Source organism: Dama dama, chromosome 18 (assembly GCF_033118175.1).
Source record: "Dama dama isolate Ldn47 chromosome 18, ASM3311817v1, whole genome shotgun sequence".
NCBI classification, from domain to species: Eukaryota; Metazoa; Chordata; class Mammalia; order Artiodactyla; family Cervidae; genus Dama; species Dama dama.
This window is the reverse complement of record NC_083698.1, coordinates 107129817-107155130: the sequence shown is the minus strand read 5'-3', so window position 1 is coordinate 107155130 and position 25314 is coordinate 107129817. Positions and strand designations below refer to the sequence as shown.

At 44.2% G+C, this 25314-nt stretch overlaps 1 protein-coding gene across 1 annotated transcript in view; it reads right to left on the bottom strand.

Moving 5' to 3' along the window:
* LOC133073104 (GTPase IMAP family member 8-like) overlaps positions 1 to 25018 on the bottom strand; it is a 40044-nt gene extending 15026 nt beyond the window's left edge. The window contains exons 1-5 of the mRNA XM_061166574.1: positions 24746 to 25018; positions 24289 to 24416; positions 17715 to 18381; positions 15014 to 15059; positions 10048 to 10722 (exon numbers count right to left, since the gene is read on the bottom strand). Of these exons, the coding sequence (XP_061022557.1) occupies positions 10048 to 10722; positions 15014 to 15059; positions 17715 to 18381; positions 24289 to 24314 (1414 nt within the window). The 5' untranslated portion in view covers positions 24315 to 24416; positions 24746 to 25018. The remainder of the gene's footprint in view (positions 1 to 10047; positions 10723 to 15013; positions 15060 to 17714; positions 18382 to 24288; positions 24417 to 24745) is intronic.
* Positions 25019 to 25314: the final 296 nt, after the last annotated feature.

The following is a 25314-nucleotide window of genomic DNA, read 5'->3' as shown; positions in this document are numbered from 1 at the left end:
GAGGGGAAAAAACATCTGACACTTGCAGTCTATTTCTTCCCCTTGGGAGGACCCCTAGCCTTCTGGCCTGTTACCCTCTCAGAAGGATCCTCCTCGACAGCCTTCGGGAAGAGTACGGCCCTGCCAACACCTTTATTTTTGACTTCTGGCCTCCAGACTTGTAAGAGAATAAATTATTATAAAAATGATTATCTGTTGTTATAAGCTACTTCATTTGTGCTACTTTGTTATGATAGCCCTGGGAAATGAACATGTCCCTCTGTGGTGATTTTCTCTAGTTATCCCCGGGCAACACACAACAATTACATCTTGTTGGCCTTCAGGGAGATGAAATGGCAGGTCTTACATAGGTGTGGGTCAGCAGAGCACTAAAGGGGAATGCAGGCTGCCTCCACATTAGTCTCCTCTGAGGATGTCATGCTGGTGGCAGCAATCATCTAGGGAGGACATGGATCCTGGAGGTCAGCTGCTGACCAAAACCAAATCAAGCTGAGACTCACTACAGAGCTGAGTGACATTCAAGTAAACTGTGATCATGAAGTAGCTAATGTGCAAGGCCAAACTCGGAAACAACAGGAGAATTTTACTCCCAACCCTACTTACATAGTGGGATGGGGAGTAGTGCCTAGATCCTACTGTTCTTTAGACAGGGAGACAGAAATGGCAGATGCTTGGAAGACATGTCATGCTCTGCCTCCATGGTGGTTCAGAACCGTTTCCAGACTGTTCATCAAAATGGAGGCCAGAAGGAAGTGACACAATATTTTCCAAGTGTTGAAAGAAAAGAACTGTCAACCCAGAATTCTATAACCAGAGAAAGCATCCTTCAAGAATGAAAGGACAGAAGCTATCAGGGATACTCCAATCTCAGTCACCATCTTACTTCAACCTGATGAGAGACTTCAGCTGATGCCAACATGAAGCAGAAGAACCATCCAGTCAAGCCCGGTTCAAATTTCTGACCCATAGGATTTTGAGCAAATAAAACACTTATTTTGAAAAACAAAAAAAAACAAAAAAATGAATGAAAGGACAGAGACTTCCCTGGTGGTCCACTGGTAAAGAATATACCTTGAAACACAGGGGACATGGGTTCTTTTGCTGGTTGGGGAACTAAGATCCCACATGCCTCAGGGCAACTAAGCCCACCCACCGCAATTAAAAGCCCACATGCTTAGGGGCTTCCCTCGTGGCTCAGACAGTAAAGAATCCACCTACAATGCAGGAGACCTGGGTTCAATCCCTGGGTCAGGAAGATCCCCTGAAGAGGGAAATGGCGACCCACTCCATTGAAAATTCTTGCTTGGAGAATTTCATGGACAGAGGAGCCTGGCAGATTATAGTCCATGGGGTTGCAAAGAGTTGGACACAACTGAGCAACTGACATATTACATTACATTATGCAACTAAGACCCGATGCAGCCAAATAAATAAATAAAATAAAAATAACCACATGCATGTACAGTCAAAGATGGGCAATTATGAACAAATAAGATACACTTCTGAGTAAAATACTGCTCATAATCACTATGCCCAGCACCACCAAGGAGGTGGGCAGACCACCTAAGCTGCCCCTACGGTCAACCCGCTGATCTGCCCCCACCCTCACTCCATTTAGGAACCAGCCTATCCTCAGAGACTGAGCCAGAGCACCTGTTTTCTCTTATCACTCCCCCCTGCTATAGCACAGGCCCCAGTAAATCTGTGCCTGAATTTGTCATCTGACTTCTTAACAGTTTCTATTGATTAAAGTGTCCAAGGACCTGAGTCGGTAATTGTGTCATCTTTGTTTTGTTTCTATTTTTTAGTTTTAGTCTCTGGTTGAGCCCTTGTGATGAATAATTTAAATAAGTACATTTTGGATGAGAGGGGGAAAAAAAAAATAACAGTCAATTTGCAAAGTTTCAATTAAAAAAAAAAGCATCAATTTGCAAATTTTCATTCAAAGCACAGAGCTCCCTAATGCTGGGGAGAAGAAATGCAGCAGGAATCAAAGGTCAAAATGGCATTTTCCAAACCTCCCTTAACAGAAAGGGGTTCCCTCGTGGCTCAGACAGTAGAGTCTGCCTGAAATGTGGGAGACCCGAGTTCCATCCCTGGGGTGGGAAGATCGCCTAGAGAAGGAAATGGCAACCCACTCCTGTATTCTTGCCTGGAAAATCCCATGGACAGAGGAGCCTGTCAGGCTACAGTCCATAAGGTCGCAAAGAGTCAGACATGACTGAACGACTTCACTTTCACTTTTCAGTTGCTCAGTTATGTCTGACCCTTTGTGGACCCATGGACTGTAGTCCACCAGGCTCCTCCATCCATGGAATTTTCCAGGCAAGAAAACTGGAATGGGTTGCCATTTCCTTCTCCAGGGGATCTTCCTGACCCAGGTATTGAACCTGCGACTCTTGGGTCTCCTGCATTGGCAGGAGGACTCTTTACCACTAACACTATCTGGGAAGTCATGTTAGATTATATTTTACACATAAATTTAAACGGCAAAAAAGATCATTGCTTTTGTGTTATCCCCAGGACCTCAACCATACAGTCAAATGCATATGTTCCTAAAAATAAGGGCACACCTTATTTTATTAGAGTAAATCTGTACCTTATTGTGATAGGTATCGTGAAACTTTAGCCACAAACCTGTCTCTAGACAATAACAATTCAGACTTATAGAATGTAAAGCTACTACTGTGCTGATAATAGCTAGTACAGATGTCAGCAAAAAAATAGTTTTCAACTGTGGACAAGAAACATCCTTCTACATTGGAACAAATGAAGAAAGTGCCTTGGGGCAACTACCAAAAATGACACCATTGATGAGGAGCTTGGCCTTCTAGCCAAACTCTTGTCAAAGCAAAAATTTGCTTGTTGCCACTTGTTATGTGGCTGTAAATTTCACTTTGGACCTGGTTCTTGAAATGCAGTCTATTGAAACTTTCATAGAGACGTATTAGTACTGCTTGGGTTTGGAAATCAAGGAGACAAAGGGAGGCTAGGGGTGTTAAAAACAGATATTTCCAAACCAGTGGCCTCTACTTATACAGACTTTCCTTGGTGCCCAGATGCAGAGGAGCACAGTGCAGACTGCTCCGTGTGCTGCCAGGTTACGTGTTAGTGACCACACAATGGATTCTACCTGCTTTGTTCTTCACAGGCACAACCTGCTGTCAAATACAGAAATATGGCCACAGTATTAGTAGGAATTTGGAGGCATAGTATTTCCAGTGAAATCAGTAATTTACAAAGCAGTTCTAAGTGAAGTACCCAGTGAAGAGCCAAGATTGGAAAGACTTTTAGAAATTCAGTGGTAAGAAACAAACAAGTACTGTTCTCAAGCTGTATGAGAAACCACCCCAGAATATGAAACCACAAGGGAGAAATAGTAAGCCGTTATCATAAACAGCCCCTACAAAATAAAGGGCAAATGAGGCCCAAATCTGCAAAACAGGAAGTGCATCATAAAGTGTCTTCGCTCAGTCAACAGCATGAGACCCTGAGATAGAGGGGAAGATCAGGAACCTAGAGAAGACACTTTCAGGGCTTTCAGTACTCAAACTACTTGAAATGACAGGCAGCAAACAGCTGGAGGGGGGAAAAATGGAGAAAATTTAAAAAGAGACAGGAGCTAAAAGATTTAGAATTGAGTCTTTTAAATATTCATAGAAAACAAGTTGCACACCAGAAATCAGTACAAATATATCTTCTTGTTTAACCTGATGGAGTGTTCTGAATATTCTTTGGCCCACATTTGTTGTTCACCTGTTATTTATTTAATATTCTGAATACACAGGAAAGGTTTTAATGTTTATTCAATTGATTTTTTTCCAATGTGGGGAGGATGAGGAGTAAGGTGTGTTGTTGGTTTTTAACCAAAGCTTGAACTAAAAGAGAGATATTACTATCTACTCAGGGACAGGATCTCATACATGAGTTAAAACATCTTAAAAAGATTTTGTAAATATTTGCTTATTTAGCTGTGTCAAGTCTTAGCTGTGGCATGCAGGATCTTTGCTGTGGCTCATGGGCTTAATTGCCTCATGAAACATGTGATCTTTGTTCCCTGACCAAGGATTGAAACCGCATCCCCTGCATTGGAAGGTGGCTTCTTAACCACTGGACCACCAAGGATGTCCCTCTATTTGTTTTGAATTTTTTTTTTTTTAAGAGAGGAGAGCAAAGAAAAGTGAGTGACAAAAAAGGGAGAAGAATCCTGTGTGCTGACTCTTGTACTCTGCAGAGTCTCTGGCAAATTGTCTAAAAGTGAAAAAAGAAAGAAAAGGCTGAATATGAATACATGTGTGTGAATGCTGTTTTTTTAAAAAACAGTGAAAACTCTGCGTTAGAGTCATAGGCTGAAATAGAAACAATGCATAATTTCACAGGAATGAGGAAACAGAAAAAGCTGAGGAAGAAGTAAAAAGAACTCAGAAATTGTGGGAAGGACTTTGAACTCTTACATTCGTGGTAATTACAGCCTGGACCAAATTTCACCAATTCATCAAGGAGTAGGGGATCTCAAGTGACATCTGAGTGACAAATCATAAATTGAGGATCTTGGACATATTAAATATCAGGATATAATTCAAAATGGAGTCTTCTGTCACCAAGGATTTTACAATATATTTGGGGATACAGACAAGAAGTATTCATAGTGAGCCTGATCTGGGTGTGCAATAAATGTGATAGAGTCAAATACGGGCACTTCTGTCAGTCTTGGGTGAGTCAGAAAACTTTCCTTTAGAATATGAGATTTAAGGGACTTCCCTGGTGGTCCAGGAGTTAAGACTCCATGCTTCCACTGCAGGGAGCATGGGTTCAACCCCTGGTTGAGGAACAAAGACCTCATGTGACACATGGCAAGCACCAAAACAAAAAAAGTGAGATTTAAGATGAATATTCCATGATGAACTGGGGTCATAGTCATCCACAGCATGTGTGTATGTCTGGGAAGGTGGGGGGACTGGGAGAAGTGTGAGGGCTGCTATAGGAAGCAATACAGGAAGAAGGGCAGGAGCCTCAGGTGTGACTGCAGGAGTAAGAATAGTGGAGACCTGAACGGATGCCCCACCATGAAGAGCTTTGCTTAAAATACCAAGGAGTCTAGAATTTGTAAAACAGTTGAGAAGCAGACAAGGATGAGAAGTGAAAGGCTAAACATGACTCTATTTCTTCCTAGTTTATGGAGTGTTTTTATCATTAAATGGGTCTTGGATTTTGTCAAACTTATTTCTGTATCTATTGAGATGATCATGTGATTTTTGCCCTTCATTCTACTGATATGGTGGAACACATGGACTGATATTCATATATTGAATCAATCTGGCTTTCCTGGGGTAAATCCAGGAATATACTTGCTCTTATAAGTTGCTGTACTCTATTAGTGTTTTGTTGAGGGTTTTATGTCTATATTCATAAGGTTATTAGTCTGTAGTTTCCTTTTCTTGTAATATCTTTGTCTGGATAATACTGAGCTCATACAAAAGTTGTGAAGTACTTTCTCCTCTCTTACTTTTTGTTTGAGAAGTATTAGTGTTCAATCAGTTCAGTTCAGTCACTCACTCATGTCTGACTCTTTCTGACCCCATGGACTGCAGCACACCAGGCCTCCCTGTCCATCACCAGCTCCCAAAGCTTGCTCAAACTCATGTCCATCAAGTCAGTGATGCCATCCAACCATCTCATCCTCTGTCACCCTCTTTTCCTCCTACCTTCAATCTTTCCCAGCATCAGGGTCTTTTCCAATGAGTCAGTTCTTTGCATCATGTGGCCAAAATATTGGAGTTTCAGCTTCAGCATCAGTCCTTCCAAAGAATATTCAGAGCTGATTTCCTTTTGGATTGACTGGTTGAATCTTCTTGCAGTCCAAGGGACTCTCAAGAGTCTTCTCCAACACCACAGTTCAAAACCATCAATTCTTAGGCACTCAGCTTTCTTTATAGTCCAACTCTCACATCCATACATGACTACTGGAGAAAAGTATTGGTGTTAATTCTCCCTTTAAATGTTTAGTGGAATTCATCAGTGAAACCATCTGGTTTTCCTTTGGGGGTAGTTATTTTAATTGCTAATTTAATCTCTTACATGCAGGTTATAGATATGTTCAGATTTTATTTCAATTTGAGTCACAGTCAGTAGCTTGTGTCTTTCTAGCAATTTGTCCATTTCATCCAAGTTATCTAATATGTCAGCATACAGTTGTCTTTGTTTTTCCTTATATCCTTTTTATTTCTGTAAGGTCAATAGCACTATATTCTCTTTCATTTCTAATTTTAGCAATTTTAGCCTTCTATTTCTTGGTCAGACTAGCCACAAAATTGTTGATTTTGTTGATTTTTTTTTTCCAAAGGACCAAGTTGTAGTTTCACTCATTTTCTTTATTGCTTTTCTATTGCCTGTTTCATTTATTTCTACTCTGCGCTTTATTGTTTTCTTTCTTCCACTTGCTTTATGTTCAGTGGCGGCTCTTTCTCTGAAGGTGGAAGATTATATTATTAACTTTTTAATAAAAGCATTTACAGCTTTATATTTCCCTCTAAGCATCCTTGTGTTAACTGCTTCTCGTAAGTTTTGATATGTCTTCATTTTCATTCATCTCAAAATATTTTCTAAATTTCCTTGTGATTTCTTCTTTAGTCCATTGGTTATTGGGGAATGTGCTGTTTAATTTCCACATATTCCTGTCAATAAGAATTCAACCCATTTTTTAATTGGATGGTTTGGTTGTTTTTTTCATATTTAAGTTGTATGAGTTCTTTATGTATTTTGGGTAATAACCCCTTATCAAGCACATCATTTACAAATATCTTTTCCCATTTAGTATGTTGCTTTTTTGTTTTGTTGATTGTTTCTTAGCTGTGCAAAAGCTTTTAAAACTTAACTAGGTCCCATTTGTTTATTTTTGCATCTGTTACCCTTGCTTGAGGAGACAGATCCAAAAAGATATTACTAAGGCATGTCAGAGTGTTCTAACTATGCTTTCTTCTAGAATTTTTATAGTTTCCAGCCCTACATTTAGGGCTGGGCTTCTCTGGTGTCTTAGATGGTAAAGAATCTGCCTGCAATGCAGGAGACCCAGGTTCAGGTGAGGAAGAACCCCTGGAGAAGGAATGGCTACCCACTCCAGTACTCTTGCCTGGAGAATCCCATGGACAGAGGAGCCTGGTGGGCTACAGTCCATGGGGTCACAATGAGTCAGACATGACTGAACAACTAACACTTCACTCACTTCACTTCAAGACATGTCAAAAAGTGTTATGTTTTCTTCTTAAATTTTTATGGTTTCCAGTCCAACATTTAGATATTTAATCCATTTTGAGTTTATTTTCATATGTGGTATAAAAAAATGTTGTAATTTCATTCTTTTACATGTAACTGTCATGCTTTCCCAACATAAATTATGGAAGAGTCTGCCTTTCCCCCCATTGGATATTCTTGCCTCTTTTGTTATAGAATAATTGACCATATGTGAATGGACTTATTTTTCAGCTTTCTATTCTGCTCCATTGATCTGTGTATCTGTTTTTGTGCCAGTACCATACTGTTTTGGTCACTAAAGCTTTGTAGTATAATCTGAAGTCAGGGAACATGATACTTCCAGCTTTGTTCTTTTTTCTCAGGATCTTATCTTGTAGGGTAGTTCTGAAGTCAATAAATTCTTTCCACTTATATCTGGGGATATTTCAAATCTTAATTTTTGAAGAACAGTTTTGCTAGATAAATACTGTGGGGTTGACAGTGTTTTCTTTCAGTACTTTGAACGTGCCATCCTATGGACCACTGGTTTCTATGGTTTCTGATGAGAAATTAGCCGTTAATCTTGTTGAGGATTCCTTGAATGCAATGTCACTTCTTTCTTGCTGCCTTCAAGATTCTTTCTTTGTCTTTTGTAGTTTAATTATAGTGGATATGAGTCTCTTTGAATTTATCCTACATGAAGTTCATTGAGTTTCTTAAAAGTGTAGATTAATGTTTTTCATCAAATTTTGGAAGCTTGCAGCCATTATTTTTTCAAATATTCTTCCTGCCTCTTTCTCCTCTCCTCTGAAAATGTACATCATGTTGCTCAGCCCACACATTACCCACCTCATGCAGGTCCGATGTCACCTGCTTAATCACAGGTAGCACCTTGGGATTTATTCCCACATTTAAGCCAAAGGGAAGCTGTGGCAAGAGGCACAGAATGGCTTCTAAACTTTATTCCTCTTATGTACCTGGCTCTAATACCAGTTACTTTTGTTTGTCCTCCCTGTTGTGAAATGCTCAGAGTAGAAGATTCTTGAGTTGGCGGAAGCATAGTAAAGTGACTGTCACCCAGTTTAAAGGTCTTCATGCATCAAAGATGCAAAATCTTCATCAGAGTCAAGGTATCTAAACATCTTCATTTCCTCTCTATGGAAGCATGGTCTTCCCCCAAGTCAGAAAAATAGGAATCATGAGGAGGACATGAATTCATAATATATTTCATCTTTATTATTTCACTCAACTGAATATATTTACACACACCTTCCAGAATTTATTAAGGGTTATACAGAGCACAAAAGTATTAGTGATGACAGTCCACGCTCTTATAAATGGGTTAATCTTGAGATAACCTGATATTTTGAAATTTTTAAAAAGCAGATGACATAGATCATGTCCTCAAAACATATATAAAGTGGTTAGTATTGAAAACATCTGACCTTACACCTAACTGGGAGATTTCATAGTTCTCATTTATCACCCACACTAGGTAGCTCTCAACATAATCTGCCTAGCCATGAATAGGAACCAAGAAGCAACCTTAAGTATGGAGACACCCATGCCAATGACTAGGGGCAGAAAGGCAGAAAGACACTGGAATGTCAGTGCTACACTGGCCCCAAACTGCTTACTCCTGGATTTCTTGACATAAGACACACAATAAACCCTTAATGTGTAAGCCATTATTATTTGAGTTCCTAAGCCTTGGGGAGGGGATTCCCAGTTGGCTCAGTGGTAAAGAATCCATCTGCCAATGCAGGAGACATGGGAGACTTGGGTTCATTCTCTGGGTTGGGAAGACCCCTTGCAGGAAGAAATAGCAACCCACTCCAGTATTCTTACCTGGAAAATCCCATGGACAGAGGAGCCTGTCCACAGTGGGCTACAGTCCGTGGGGTCATAAAGAGTTGGACATGACTGAGCATGCATGCACAAGCCTCAGGGAATGAGATGGGGGTGGAGAGAAAGAGAAAGGGAGACAAAGAGAGAAAGAAATGCAAAGGAGTTTTCAGTAACTTTTCCTGAAAATTCTAGAGGAAATCTAGAATTTTACTTAGAATTTTAAATTTTGCAAGATTATCTAATTAGCAATTTTACCATGCTTCTTGTTTTTGTTCTAGTCTGTGTCACCATGAATGATTAACAATAAAATCTTTTGATACTTCACAGATTCATGTCCATTTCCTCAGGGAGAGCAAAGGACGGTAGATGGAGTCCCACTTTCCACTCCAGCTTGGAACAAGGAAAGGAGTAAGAGTAACCACAGGAGGAAAAGAAGGTCCTGAGGGCTCCCGTGGGGGAGATGGGGAGCTGGGAGAACCTGGCAAGCAGTGCTCAGCAACAGAGAGGCTCACAGGAGTCCAACTTCTCCGTTCTGCCATGCCCAGGAGTTGGCAGGACACTGTCTTACTCTCATGTAGCTGAATCCCCTGGTTCTCATGTGACTATCTGTATTCTGACCCCAGGCTCGCCTTGGCCATAGTCCTGGTGTCTGTCCTGACTCCAGTCTACCTACACAAGTGAAGTGATTCTTGTGACTTGACTCTGATCCTTCATATCAGCCTAATATCTGAAGCCTTTTCCCAGATTTCCCCACCTTATTTCTTCTTTCTCTTTTATTACCCCCTACTACATGCCCTGTCTAATTATTTATTTACCTACAAAGAGCTGAAGCATCACAAGCTGAGATGCATTCATCTCTCAAGCTCTCAAAGTCATGGTCCCTCTTCCCATCCCCCTTCCATGCCTCCCCCATGCTTGTAGCCTGAGGGTATCTTCAACTTAAAGAGACCCCAAGCATTTCATTTTCCTAGAACCTTTCCTTTAAATTACTTAGTAATTTGGAGGGCTTTTTCGGAATATTTTTCATTATTTTGCCTACATGCCATGTACTGGGATGTTTATGCTGTCCACTGCACTTTATCACTTCACTGGCCATTGTCAAAAGCTCTTTTGCCTGGTCTTCCCTGGCTTGGCCAGTTTCTTTGTTATTAAAACCACAATATCTCCCCTTACATTTTTTAATTATGTTCTTAAGATACTTGTTATCTGTGTTATTGACATAATCATCAAGGTTGCCATTCTCTAGGTCTTCCTTCCATGTGAACAGCACGATCATGTATTCCATAGCTTCTGCTCCAAAGATGCGCTTTAGGTCCACCACTGCCTTTTTGTCCCCTCTAGTGATCCGTCCCAGCTGTAACACCACAACCAGAACTGTACTCCCTTCTTTATAGTGGGACCTACAGGCAATGACTGCCTTCTCGACCTGGGATAGGTCCCCTTCAGCTCTGGACTCCGGACACAGTGATGGAGTGTCCACAACCACAACATCCTGCCCGTTCCACATCATCCTGCTGACCTGGCAGCTCGTGGTGACCGGCTGTGCTTTCAGCTGAGAGAGGAATTCCGAGCTCCTGAGGATGGTGTTCCCACTGGCACTCTTCCCAGTCCCGCTCTTCCCCACGAGGATAATGCGCAGGGGCTCTGTTGAAAGGAAAGCAGGAGACATTACCCTATAAATGAGATCAGAGATGCACAGAGCTCTTACAATACATATTATTTGGGTTTTCCTTATGACTTTGCACTTGTACTGTGATCTCACTCTTCCGTTCAGGCCTCATAGTTCTCAGTTGTGAATTTTTACCAAGTTACTAATATCTACCTCAACACAAAGAGAGAAAGAAGCCTATCTCATGCTCTTCTTTCCAGGAGAAATTATTGAATTATTTATCCTGAACCCACAATCTCATAGTTATACTTACATGATTAAAAAAAAAAGTTTATCTTATGTCTCTCTCTCATACCCTGAGAGAGTGTGGTTACCACCTACCTCTACAATCTGGTCTCACATCCCCATTCCACATCTAGAGGTGTGAGCCCTTCATCTCCATCAAGACCAGGCCCCTTGGTCCCCTCACAAGTAGATGCTCAGTTCTACATCCTTGCTTCAAGTTGCTAGTTAGTGTACCTTCTGGAGCTTTCTGCCCAGTCATCTAAACTCTATCCACTTTCCAAAGCCTGTTTCAAGTCAGGCTTCCTCCACGCAGCCCCTCTGACTTTCCCATGTGCCTGTGCTTTTAGGATCTCCATTAAGAATGTGAAAGGGCACACAAACAGATATGCTCCTTTTGGTCTGATGTTCTTTCCAAGTGAAGATCTTTGAAGCAGAAGAGAATGGGATGGGTAGAACTAGGCTGGAAGAATCTCAGCTCAGGTCAATAGAACTTGTAGCACTGAGTAGATGGTGGACTTCTGCCTAAGCTGTGGGTAGGGTAGTGTGGCTCGATCAATCAAACCTATGTAGGGCCATGTGGGGCATGATCCTTGGGAGCACCCAGGCTCCCTGTCCTTGTCCAGTTAAAATGACCCCCCTTCTCCAACAGAGGGAAGAGTAAAGAGCCAAGAGACAGTCCTTGGATCATTGGTTTTACTCTTCTCTTCTTCCTCCCCTCTCCTCTCCTCCCCCTCCCTCTGCCTCTACCTTTCCCTCTCCTTGACCTCTTTATCCACTCTCTTGGTTCTTTACTGTCTCATCACCAGCACTAAGTGCTAAGCCCTGGGCAACAGATACACTGCAGGGAAGGCAAGAGATGGAAAAGGTCAACTTTTTCCCTCAAGATGCTCACCATCCAGTTGAAGAGACAGGAGAAGAGTCAGGAGAGAATTAAGAGACCAACTCAGGACTTCCTGGTGGCTCAGTTAGTAACTAAGTGTTACTCACTCAGTCATGTCTGACTCTATATGACCCCATGGACTGCAGCCCGCCAGGCTCCTCTGTCCACGGGATTTCCCAGACAAGAATACTAGAGTGGGTTGTCATCCCCTTTTCCAGGGAATCTTCCTGACTCAGGGATCGAACCTGGGTCTCCTGCATTGCAGGCAAATTCAGTGCTGAGCCAGCAAGGAAGCCCAGGAGAGTTACTACTTTCCCCCAAAATCAGCTCACACAAGCCAATGTCCTATAGAAAGTCTTCTCCAACCCCATCATTTCTGAGGTGCTTCTTGGTCCCCATCATATGTGATACTCCCTTACTGTCTCAAATTATTCAACCCAATTTTGTTCAGTAACAGAAATATTTCTGGGGGTCTTGGCAGAAGGCCATCGACAGAATTTTAACTCCCTACCACTGTCTAAGTTCACGTATTTCTGGCTAACTTCACTCATCTGTAGAATGAGAATAATGAAAATGGCACCTTCTTTATAGGATTGTTATGAGGACTATATTGTTGGGTTATTGTGAGAATTATATATTATATGCTATGAAGATTAAATAATTTATGGGCTTTATATATATATATAGTTGGTCCAAAAGTTCTTTTAGATTTTTCCATAGAATGTGATGGAAAAAATCTGAACAAACTTTTTGGCCAACCCAATATATTTCCCAGCACATAATGTCAGAATTCCCTGGTGACTCAAGACAGTAAAGAGTCTGCCCACAATGTGGGAGACCCGAGTTTTATTCCTGGGTTGGGAAGATCCCCTGAAGAAGGAAATGGAAACCCACTCCAGTTTTCTTGCCTGGAAATTCCCATGGACGGATGAGTCTGATAGGCTACAGTCCATAGGGTTGCAAAAACTAAGTGACTTCACTTTCATTTTCTGTGTCAGTCCTGCATTGTAGGCAGATTCTTTACTCTCTGAGTTACCAGGGAAGCCCTCAGCTGCAATAATTATCATTATTAAAATTGTAAATTTAATTATTATTTTGAGACGTCCTACAAGAACACGGATCTCATGTATCTTAGTGTGACATATTCAGTTCTTGCACAGAACTAGCTTGGAAATAAGCCAGGAGTCCGTCAACAACAACAATAAAAATGGCTGAATTAGCTGTGTATGCCCATACCACGAACCATTACATCCACTGACCAGAATGAGGCAGATCTGTGCATACTGACTCATGCTCTGTGCATGATACACCATTAAAGGCAATCACCACATGGATACTGAGTTCCATCACTGAATTCTGCAAATGTCATTCTGTTTAGTGTTATCCATGGAGTTATTCTGGGCTTCCTAGGTGGCACAGCTTTCTTTAGAAAGCTTTCTTTAAAGAAAGCTGAGTACCGAAGAATTGATGCTTTTGAACTGTGGTGTTGGAGAAGACTCTTGAGAGTCCCTTGGACTGCAAGGAGATCCAACCAGTCAATCCTAAAGGAAATAAGTTCTGAATAGTCATTGGAAGGACTGACGCTGAAGCTGAAACTCCAATACTTTGGCCACCTGATGGGAAGAACTGACTCATTGGAAAAGACCCTAATTCTGGGAAAGATTGAAGGCAGAATGAGAAGGGGACGACCAAAGGTGAGATGGTTGGATCGCATTACTGACTCGATGGACATGAATTTGAGCAAACTCCAGGAGATGCTCAGCTTCCTTCATAGCTCAGTTGGTAAATCATCTGCCTGCAATGCAGGAGACCCTGGTTTGATTCCTGGGTCAGGAAGATCCCTGGAGAAGGAAATGGCAAACCACTCCAGTATTCTTGCCTGGAGAATCCAATGGACAGAGGAGCCTGACAGGCTACAGTCCTGGGATCAGAAGAGTCAGACACGACTTAGCAACTAAACGACCACCAGCAGCAGCAGCAGTTGGTGATGGACAGGGAAGCCTGGCGTGCTACAGTCCATGCAGTCGAAAAGAGTCAGGCACCACTGAGCAGGCATACACGTGGAGTTATATTCTGCTCCCCAGCAGGAGTCCAACACTGGGATCCCAGGCTGGAAGAAGAGGCTGAGTCAGGAAAGAAGCTGCAAGAGGCAAGCCCAGCTCTGAAACATTTGCAAGAAGTCTGGGGGCACCCATGCCATGTCCAGAACCTCTGCTGGTGCTGCACCTACTCACAAGTGTTTGAGATTCCCTCAGGGACAAACTGTGGGCCCCAACCTGAGCTAGGGCTCCAGGAGGCATTATTTTTTTCCAGCTTTTTCAAAAAAAATATTTATTTTTAATTGGAGGATAATTGTTTTACAATATTGTGTTGATTTCCACCATACATCAACATGAATCAGCCATAGGTATATATACATATGGCCCTTCCCTCTTGAACCTCCCAGCCCATCCCCCCCTCTAGATTGCCACAGAGCCCTGGTTTGAATTCCCTGAGTCTACAGCAAATCCCACTAGCTATCTATTTTACATAGGGTAATGTATATGTTTCCATGCTACAATCTCTCCATTCATCCCACCCTTTCCGCCCCACCCCCACCATGTCCACAAGTCTCTTCTCTGTGTCTGCGTCTCCATTGCTGCCCTGCAGATAAGTTTATCAGTACCATCTTTCTAGATTCCGTGTATATGCATTAATAAACAATCATTGTTTTTCTCTTTCTGACTTACTTCACTTTGTATTCCAGGTTCATCTATCTGTATTCTAGGTTCATCCACCTCATTAAAACTGACTCAAATGTGTTCCTTTCCATGGCTGAGTAATATTCCATTGTATATATGTACCACAGCTTCTTTAGCCATTCATCTGTTGATGGACATCTAGATTGCTTCCATGTCCTAGCTATTGCAAATAGTGCTGCAACTCAATACCAGAAAAACAAACAACCCAATCAAAAAGTGGACAGAAAACCTAAGCTGGCATTTCTCCAAAGAAGACATACAGATAGCTAATAGACACATGAAAAGATGCTCAACATCGCTCATTATTACAGGATGAGTTTTTGTTCTAACTTATCTAGATAATTTTCCACTTTATTTTGATGCATAATGCATTCAAAAGAATACAGATATGAGCTTAAAAGTTTTTAAGGATTATCTTACCATGTGGATGGTCCTTCCTCTGAGATGTTTCTTCATTCACAGAATCCTAGAAAGAAAATGAAAAGGGGAAATGAGGCACACAGATCTAAAATCTCATTTTTTCACAATGTAAAGGAGTGGAGACAAGTATATAATTCAGAGTAATTTGATAATTAGGATGTGGTCAAATCACAGTCCTGGTCATAATCCTGTGCTGGCCTGTGTAGTTTCGTCCATAATGAAACTGATCTTGGGACCCCACTGTTGCTACTGCTGCAACAGGCTTCCCAGAAGTAAGAAGGTTGGGTTTCTCTTTGTTTAGCTCTTTCTGACTTACTTCACTCTGTATCTAGGTTCATCTACCTGTATTCTAGGTTCATCCACCTCATTAAAACGGACTCAAAGGTGTTCCTTTCTATGGCTGAATAATATTCCATTGTATATATGTACCACAGCTTCTTTATCCATTCATCTTTTGATGGACATCTAGATTGCTTCCATGTCTAGATGGGTTTGTGGGGCTCAGAAGAGCCCCACAGATGCCATCTCACCCAGGGATTATCCCTAAAGCACTTTCTAACTTTACTTATCCACAGTCCCCACTATGAGCCATCAGGGAAGCCCATACTATTTCCAAAGTCTCCCAGGGTTCTTGCTATTCCTGGAGAAAATCCAGAAGCTTAAGGAGAGCTTCTGGACACCCCAGAAGAAGAAACTAGTCAAGTGAGGCCTGTGCAGTGCCTTTGAAGGACAGGGAAGGGAGGAGATTGGAAATCAAGCTTCCCATGTTATCTCCAAGGTCTTCTTCCTTCACTGCACCCCCAGGAGAGAGATGACACTTCTAACATGAGATCCAGCACAATTTGGATCCTTCTTCATCCAGACAAGCAACTGGAGACAGTGAAGGATGGACAGTCAAACACATAATTAGCATCCCCTTCACCTGCCTGGAGAAGCCTCATTCCCCACAGTTAAACTGGCATGAAACCATGGGACTTCCCTAGTGGCCCAGTGGTTAAGAATCTGCCTGAAAATGTGAAGGACATGGGCTTAATCCCTGGTTCAGGAAGATTCCATATGCTTGGGGCAACTAAGCCCAGTTGCCACAATTACTGAGCCTGTGCTCTAGAGTCCAAGTCCCAAAGCTACTGAAGCCCGGATACTCTAGAGTCTGTGATCCACAAAAAGAGAAGCCACCGAAATGAGACGCCCGTGCACTGCAACTAGAGTAGCCCCCACTTGTCCCAACTAGAAAAAGCCCACAGGTGACAATGAAGATCCAGCACAGCCAAAAATGAAAAATAAATAAATAAAATGTTTCTTAAATTGGCATGAAATCAGAAGTCTTAAAACCAACTAAAATAGCACTCCACCTATTTGTGTGAAATGGATGGGCACAGGAAGGGTAAGGCACAAAAATGAATGAGGGGGAAAACTGTTAGTATAGTAATTGTAAAATAGCACATGCAAGAAGACTCTTAAAGAGTCCCTTGGAGAGCAAGGAGATCCAACCAATCCATCCTAAAGGAAATCAGTCCTGAATATTCATTGGAAGGACTAATGATGAAGCTGAAATTCCAATACTTTGGCCACCTGATGCAAAGAACTGACTCATCTGAAAAGACCCTGATGCTGGGAAAGATTGAAGATGGGAGGAGAACGGGACAACAGAAGATAAGATGGTTGGATGGCATCACTGACTTGATGGACATGGGTTTGAGTAAACTTCGAGAGTTGGTGATAGACAGGGAGGCCTGGCGTGCTGCAGTCCATGGGATCACAGAGTCAGACATGACTGAGTGACTGAACTGAACAGGCAAGAAAAGGGCTGACCTGGATCAGATGGTAGTTGTGGTGACAGAGAGAAGCAGGTGGCTTTCAGGTGCGTCAGTCACACAAGATGATGATGCCCTGGAAGCCAGATGCCAGCTGGCAGGGGTATCAAAGCTGACATCTGAGCTTAGGTTTGAAGAGCATGGTGAGCAGGACAGTCATTGGCGGGACTGAGAAGAGAACTGAAGTTGTACAGATTTCAGAGGGAAAAACAAAAGTCTGGACATGTTAATTTTGAGATCTGTCAAGAGAGAAATGTCAAATAGCAATTGGATGGATAAAGGAATCAGAACTCAGAGGAAGGACCTAGACTGAGGGATTAATTTGGAAACTGTTAGCCACAGCTGAAGCTCCAAGCTGTAAAATCGCAGAGTCACCTGAGGGAGAAAAAAGTGTCAAGAATGGAGGAAGGGCTTGAACCAAGCCTTGAAAATGTCATCTGTTAGAGGTCATAGAGGTGGACTCAGCAACCTCTGCAGTAGCAAGAGAGAAGAAAACAAGGAGAGTGTGGTTTTACTGAAGTCATGGGAAGAGGGGGTCTAATGAGTCATTTGTGTGTCCAGTACTATGAAGGGTAAAGTCAGAAAAGGACTTGAATGTATCTATTAATTTGCCAGTAAAGTAGCCTCATCTTTCTGGTTTATGTACAAATGTCCCCTTGTTGCTGTCGTTGTTTAGTCACTAAGTCGTGCCCAACATTTTTGTGACCCCAAGGACTGTAACCTGCCAGGCTTCTCTGTCCATGGGATTTCCCAGGCAAGAATACTGGAGTGGGTTGCCATGTCCTTAAAAAAACAGAAAAATCCCATGCAACATTTCACTTATTTGTGCCTTTATCTCACCAGCTCTAACAACAGAGATCCTTGGAGACCTTAACAAGAATTCTCACCTGGAATCTACTGTCTTCATCCCTTAAGTTCACTGCATATGGTCCTTTGTCTTCCACCAAATCCTTGATCGCACAGAGGAGCGCCTTCACCTGGGCGTCCTGCTCATCCTTAGTTGCCTTGTTGTTGAAAGCGCAGTATCGATCACCAAAGCACTGAACCAAGTCCCGAACAGGTGCGTTGCTTTTAATGTACTCCTCCAGCGAGCCATCATCCAAATCATCCTTCCGAGTGAAGACGATAATGGTGTGCCTCCTGGCTTTTGCTTCAAACACCTTCTGAATGTGCTCAGCTGTTTGTCTGTCCTCCACCGTACAGTTGCCAATGGGAATTACCAGAAGCAGGGCATGGAGGCTGGGAGCTGAGAGCTCCAAGCAGTGCTTAATGTTGCATTGCTTGTTATCCGCACAAGCGATGTCATCTATTGAGGAGAAAAGGTCGGGGGTGTCGATGACCACAACCTCCCTCCCCTGCGTGACCCCGCTCTCTCTCTGGCACCTTCTAGTCACCGGCTGCTCACTGCACCTGGACTCGAACACGGCTTCACCCAGAACGCTGTTTCCCGTGGCACTTTTCCCTGCGCCACGCTTCCCTAAGAGAAGCAGCCTCACTTCCATCCTGGAGGAGCCCCGCTCTGACTCGCTCTCCTGACTTGGGCTTTGAGTGGTTCTGCTGGGACAAAAAACAACACATCAGTAATCAAAGCTCAGCTGGTAAAGAATCCTCCTGCAATGCGGGAGACCTGGGTTCGATCCCTGGGTTGGGAAGATCCCCTGGAGAAGGGAAAGGCTACCCACTCCAGTATTCTGGCCTGGAGGATTCCATGGACTACAGTCGGACACAACTGAGCCTCTTTCCCTTTCAGTAACCAACTCACAGGGTGGATAGAGGACCAGCGTGAAAGTGCCTTCTCTTTCTGACTCCTTTCTCCGAGGATTTGGACAACTGAGGTCCTAGACTCAGACTAGATGGGGACAAGGAATCCTGTTTCCCAGATTCTTCTCTGTGTTCTTGTCTCTAGAACAAACCCATGTTCTTGCTAGCTAGACCTCAATTCAGAGCTGGGTATTTCACCACCCTCCAGTTTCCTTCTTTTTGAAAATCAGCTTGGGAGGAGTGGGGTTTATGAAGTTAGAAGTGGTTGTTGTAAAATTTGGGAAAACCTAAAAAATGATTAAGGAGAAAATAAAATTCATCCCTATTCCCAACACCAAAAAAAAAAAAAAAAAAAGCAAAAACAAAATAAATTTAAAAATAAACCCATATTGGTAAAAATGTCAAAATATTATTGATTGCCTAAACAAACACCAACCCCTTCTCTATACACATCCCCAACTCTACATGCTGGAGGAAATCTACACACTCACTGAGATACACAGGATAAAGCACCCCTTTTTTAAAAAAGGGGGGGGGGGACACAGATGGCCATGTGCTAATTAATCCCTGGAATTTGTGCCCAGGTGCATCACTCTACCTGGTACGGGGCTTAGCCAGTGTAACTAAGGACCTCGTGATGGAGAGATGTCCTTGGGTCACCGTGGTGGTGGCAGTTTAATCACTAGGTTGTATCCAACTCTTGGCAATCCCATGGACTGCAGCCCGCCAGGCTCCTCCGTCCATGGGTTTCTCCAGGCAAGAATACTAGAGTGGGTTGCCATCTCCTTCTCCAGGGGATCTTCCCAACCCAGGAATCGAACCTGGGTCTCCTGCATTACAGGCATATTATTTACTGACTTAGCCATGAGGGTCACCGAGGTGGGCCCAACATAATCACGTTATGAGAGGTTCCAGAGTGAGAAGAGATGGGGGAACAGAAGCAGAGATCAGCAACAGAGAGGCTCGAAAATGCTACACTGTTGACTTTAAAGATGGAGGAAGAGGCCATGAGCTGGAAAAAGCCAAAAAACAGATTCTCAGGATCACAGTCCTGCCCAGCACCTTGATTTTAGTACTTGTGACCTCCGGAGCTGTCAAATAATAAATCTTTGGGTTTTGAGCAATTAAGTTTGTGTCAATTTGTAACAGCAACAGTAGGAAACTAATACATTCTCTCTCCCAACTTCCCTTCCAGCTAAGGGTGTCCATGGGACCCCCTTCTCCCTGGTGAGAGCTCAGGGAATACATGCTTAGGCCTTCTGGAAATGCTATTGTTTTCCTGATGGTAGGGGCAGACTCAAGTCGAGAGTGCCTGTTGTCACCCCTTGCCCCTTCTTCTTGCATGAAATTTTAATGTGATTGCAAGAATCACAGCAGATATTGTGGGCAGTAAGGCAACAAATAAGAGGGATGAGAAGTCAACATTCATCACCAAGCTAGAGGCGGCAGAGCAGAAAGATAAAGAGGGTCCCCAATGATGTCATTGAGCTGCCAGAACACCCTTGAGACCCCTTGGTTAAATAAACAATTAATAGCCTTACAAGTTAAGCTGCTGCTACTCAAAATGGGATTCACAGACTAGCAATATTGCCAACAACTGGGTTCCTGTTAGAAACGCAGAGTCCTGGGCCCCACCCCAGCCCCCTGCATCAGCACCCGTAGTTTCACAAATTCCAGGTGATTCCCGTGAGCCTTCAAGTTTGAGAAGTCTGGGTGGGAGTCACCTTTAGTTCCTAACTGATTCAGAATCCACAGAAACAGCCAAGCTTCCTCGTCCATTTCTCCAGTAGTCCATCCTTCCCAGATGATTCTGTCAGGTACCAGGGACCCCAATTGTCCAAGTGTGCCCCAAGGTTCTCTGTTGTGTCCCCTGGATTTGGTCTATTTGTGAACCAGAAAGCCTTAATCACCAAAATCAATATGACTTCATTAGTATAATTTTAAAATAAGTCCTACTTTTCTGATCGAGCAAGTCCCAACCCCTTGCACGTGTTCAAAATTTTCTTGCTACTCTCAGCTTTTTTATCTTCTCTAGAACTTTTCAATCAGTTGTCACTTTCCTGATGAAATGCTGAACATTATTGCATTGAATTCACAGTTTTAGTTGAGAAGAACTGACATCTCAATGCTGCTGTTTTTTGTTGATCAGTTTTAAATATGTTCTAATTTCAACTGTGATTTCTTTCCAACCCATAAATTTTAAAAAGTGATTATTAAAAAATATATTGGGAGACTGACTGTCTTTTCATTTATTTTTGAATGTTATTGCTCTATAGTCAGAGAACAACATCTGTATGAAATAGCTGTCACTGGTAGAGGTTAACTTTTTGGCCGAATAAAATTTTTTGTAAATGCCTCCTGTGGGCTTGGAAGGAATGTGTGGCCTGTAATCATAGGTGCTTTCGCAATCAGGGACCCCACCTCATGTCTGCTCCCTTACTTCCAGTCCCCTACTATGCACCCCCACCTCCTGTCTGCCTGGAAACCCTCCATTTTACACCACTTAGCATGTCACCTCCTTGTCAAACCCTTCCTGGTTTTTCCAGATTGAACTGGACTTCTGCAATAACTTAACTTCCTGCTTCTACCCTTCTCCTAGAATCTGTCATCCTTCTACAGTCAGAGTACTCCGACTAAGAGACAGACGGTATCACTCATCAGCCCCCAGTCCCCCAGTGGCCTCCCACCCATTCAAAGAAAAGGCAAAGCCTTCACAGAGGCATCACTGACTCAATGAACATGAGTTTGAGCAAGCTCCGGGAGCTGGTGATGGACAGGGAGGCCTGGCGTGCTGTAGTCTATGGGGTCGCAAAGAGTCGGACACAACTGAGCGACTGGACTGAACTGAACTGAACAAGACCCTACCCGATCTGGCCTCATCCACCACCTGTTTCCACCTTGCTTTGTCTGCCTCCCCGATAGTCCTCATATATGTGACCTTGGGGCTTCATGCTGGTGGCTCACCTGAGCTAGAACATTCTCCCCTCAGACTTATGCCAGGCAGGTTCACTTCCTTTAGGTCTCCACCAGACCGTCTCTGTGGTTCAAGAGGCCTTCTTCAGTCATCCTATATTTAAAAGCTACTCTCCCCCCACACCCCACAAACACACCCCATCCCCCTGCCCTGCTTTCTTTTTCTCCACAGCACCCACTTTCAGGGAAAGGTGCATTCACTTGCTTATCGCTTTCTTGTGTTGTCTCCCCATCACTAGAAGGAACTTGTTCTGTTTCATTCACTAGCATATCTACGTCAAGAAGTCATTCGATAAATACTCGCTACGACTGAGCAGATGGTTACTGACTTGAAGGACGAGGAACCACAGCTGAAGAAGGTGAAGGAGAAAAGCCCTTATTCTGTGCAGCTGTTTGAAAGTTCCCGCCTCTTATGAGAAGAGTATTGGTGGACTGTGAGGAAGGAAGCAGAGAAGGTAGCAAAGGACATACACCTGCCCTCAGGAAGCTTCACCTTAGAGGAAACATAGGGCTGAGCTGAGGAGAAGCTCATCAGGGCCATGGATGGAGGCCTGGGCTCCTCCCCACAGGCATCTGCTGGATCTCCACACGATGCGAGAGGCAAAGCCCATCTCAGCTCAAAACACGCACCTCCAAGGTTACAGCAAGGACAGAAGCCCAGTCACTGCTGGAACTCTTCTAAGAGCCTCTTCTGACCCAGACACAACCCTGTATAAAGACATCCTCATCCTAATTCCCTATATCCTGACTCTCCTTATTGCCATTGTAACACTGTTTCTATCTAGTGTTATTTATTGTGTTTACTTTTTTCATTTTCTCTTTGCTGCCCTTAGCATGAAACTCAATAAGCCCAGAGACCATGCCTGTCTTGTTCTATGTCTCTGAGTCCTAATATTATGTCTGGCATAGAGTATACGCTCCATGAATGGTGTGAAATAAATGGTGAGAGTGACAGATGTGAAGAAAGGAAGAAAAACTGTTTTTAGAAGTGGAGAGGGAAACTGAACTGATGTCTCCCTTTGAATAATAAATAATAAAAGAGTAATTTGAATAACTTTGAATAATAAAAGAGAAGTGACTTTATGTTGTTTCCTGATCAAGTTAAGAAGTGGTATATTTTTGTACATTAAATTTTTTAAAAGATTAGTGAGTAAATAAGCTTAAGGAAGCAGAGACCTTCAGCAGGTCAAAGAAAAAAAGAATTTATTTCCCAAGTACACATCATTGTTTCATATGGTTCCTCATCATGATGAAATGGATGAGTGTTTATTAGACTCCCTCCAGCCAGTGATGCCATATTGAATCAGAACTAATTTTCTCTCCCTCTGTGTGTGTGTGTCTATATATATATACATACAATTGCCCAACCTGTACCATTTTCTCCCAAGGGTACAGAAAATCCTTTTAAGGACAAAAGGGAACCAACCCACCCCCATTCTCTCCTTGATAACTCACATTTTCCTCATCATCTCCCAGACCACTCTGGAGACCCCAACAGAGCAACAGAGAGAAAAACACACACAGACTTTCTCCAGAACTCCTGCTGACATTCTGAGGCAGCCTCCACCTTCTTCTCAGGATATAGCCCAAGGGGGAACATGGCTTCAGGCATCCATCCAAACAACGCTTCTTCCCATATCAAGGGCAGTCCACATGCACAGAGAAAGGTGGTCAGAGAAGCTTCTGGAGCCGCTTCTGGAGCCCTTCCTGGAGAGATCTCAGTCCCAGCCCAGCAGGAGGAAGGAAAAGAGTTCACAGGTGACAGCCTAGGAAGCTTAATTTTAGATAAAATCTGAAAGTATTTTGGCTTTCTGACCAAATACTGACCACTTTCAATGCACAATTAATGGAATCTTAATTGTGCAAGGGCTGGGAAATATCTTTTGAGCTTTTGAACTGTGGTGTTGGAGAAGACTCTTGAGAGTCCCTTGGACTGCAAGGAGATCCAACCAGTCCATCCTAAAGGAAATCAGTCCTGAATGCTCACTGGAAGGACTGATGCTGAAGCTCCAATCCTTTGGCCACCTGATGCAAAGAACTGACTCATTGGAAAAGATCCTGATGCTGGGAAAGATTGAGGGCGAGAGGAGAAGGGGACGACAGAGGATGAGATGGTTGGATGGCATCACTGACTCAAGGGACATGAGTTTGAGTAGACTCTGGAAGTTGGTGATGGACAGGGAGGCCTGGTATGCTGCAGTCCATGGGGTCACAAAGAGTCGGACACGACTGAGCGACTGAACTGAACTGAACTGGGAAATAACAGGAAAGTAAATGTGGAAAATCAGTGTCCAAATGGCCAGCTTCCCTGCCCCCTGCTTCTCAAGGAGGCAGGCAGTTATCGCTGAATTCCCGAGGGCAGGGGGTGTGGGGTGGGGTACTCTGTGTCCCAGTCGTGAAATTAGGGGATTCGAGGAGCGGATCGCGCCCCTTGATTTTCTTCCAGGCCTTCATCTCAGCCCTAGGTGGGGAAAGCAGCCTCTCCCAGACCTGCCCCTTCCTGGGAAGGCTGCCCTCGGGCATGACTCCCGGGATGGCGGGAACCTCTGGGTGCCACGCCCCCCCCCCCCCCCCCCCCGCCGGCCCCACAGGCTGGAGCGGGAGGGACACCCCAGAGCCCCCAAAAGCAAGCCCTCAGGCGGCCGTGCCCCGCCCTGGGGGTCGGCCGCCTTCCCCTCCCCCATCCCCGCCCCTCGCCCCGCGTCCAGGCACCCGCCGCACACGCACCTCGGTCCGGTGCCCCGGTCTGCCATAGCCTCAGCGCCGCCGGGTCCCGCCGGCCGCTGGGCTGGGTGGAGGAGCCGCGCGGGGAGAGCAGGGCAGAGGCAGGAGCACGTCGGAGGAGGAAGAGGTTTCTAGAAATAGGTTTCGAGGGCGGTGGGAGGGGAAGTTCAGTAAAGCGACGCCAGATCCGTAGGGTGAGAACGTCAGGGTCAGGGAGGTCGGAGTCCGGGAGGGACCGAGCCCACCCAGCTCGGCGCGCCCACAGGCCGGGCCCCCGCGGGGCCGAGGGGCGGAGCCCCAGCGGAGCTTCCGAAGGGGCCTTCGGAGGAGGAGGCTGGCTGTGCCCAGGGCCCAGGACGGGGTGCCTCCGGGGGCAGCGGGCCAGCCGTGGGGAGGGCCCACAGGTCCCCGCCCCCAGCCCTCCTCTGGATCCGGGTGGACACCCGCGAACACAGCTTACCTTCTCCCACCGCGTCCCTGCCCTCCTTCGGCCCTGCAGCAGCGCTCCCGGCCTGCTGTAACAGCGGCTCTCCTGCCTTCCGAGGAGGGGCCCTCCTTGAATCCCACCCGAGAGAAACTGGGACCTCGGACCCGCGCTGCTTACTGGAGGAAGTCAAGTTCTTTGCCCACAGCTAGTCAAACATTTGAAATGCTAGACCTCCGATGCTTTCCTAGAGTTCATAAAAGAAAACCCTTTTTCCTGATCCCTAAGTGTTCAAAGCTTCTTACTAGAGGAGGAGGTCGAACGCAGAGGAAGACCTTATTTTATTTTACTGTGGTCAAAAAAAAAAAAAAACACCTCACACTGTGTAACACTGAATCCACTATCTTGGCCGTTTTTAAGTGTACAGCTCAGCAGCATCACGTGTCTTCTCCACGTTGTGTAGCGTTCCAGAACTTTTCCATCAGAAAACCTGAAGCCCCAGGCCCATTAGATGCAAATGCTCCTCCTCCAGCCCCTGGTAACCACCTTCGACTTTCTGCGGCTATGATTTTTGACAACTTTGGATACTTCCTGTGACTGGAATC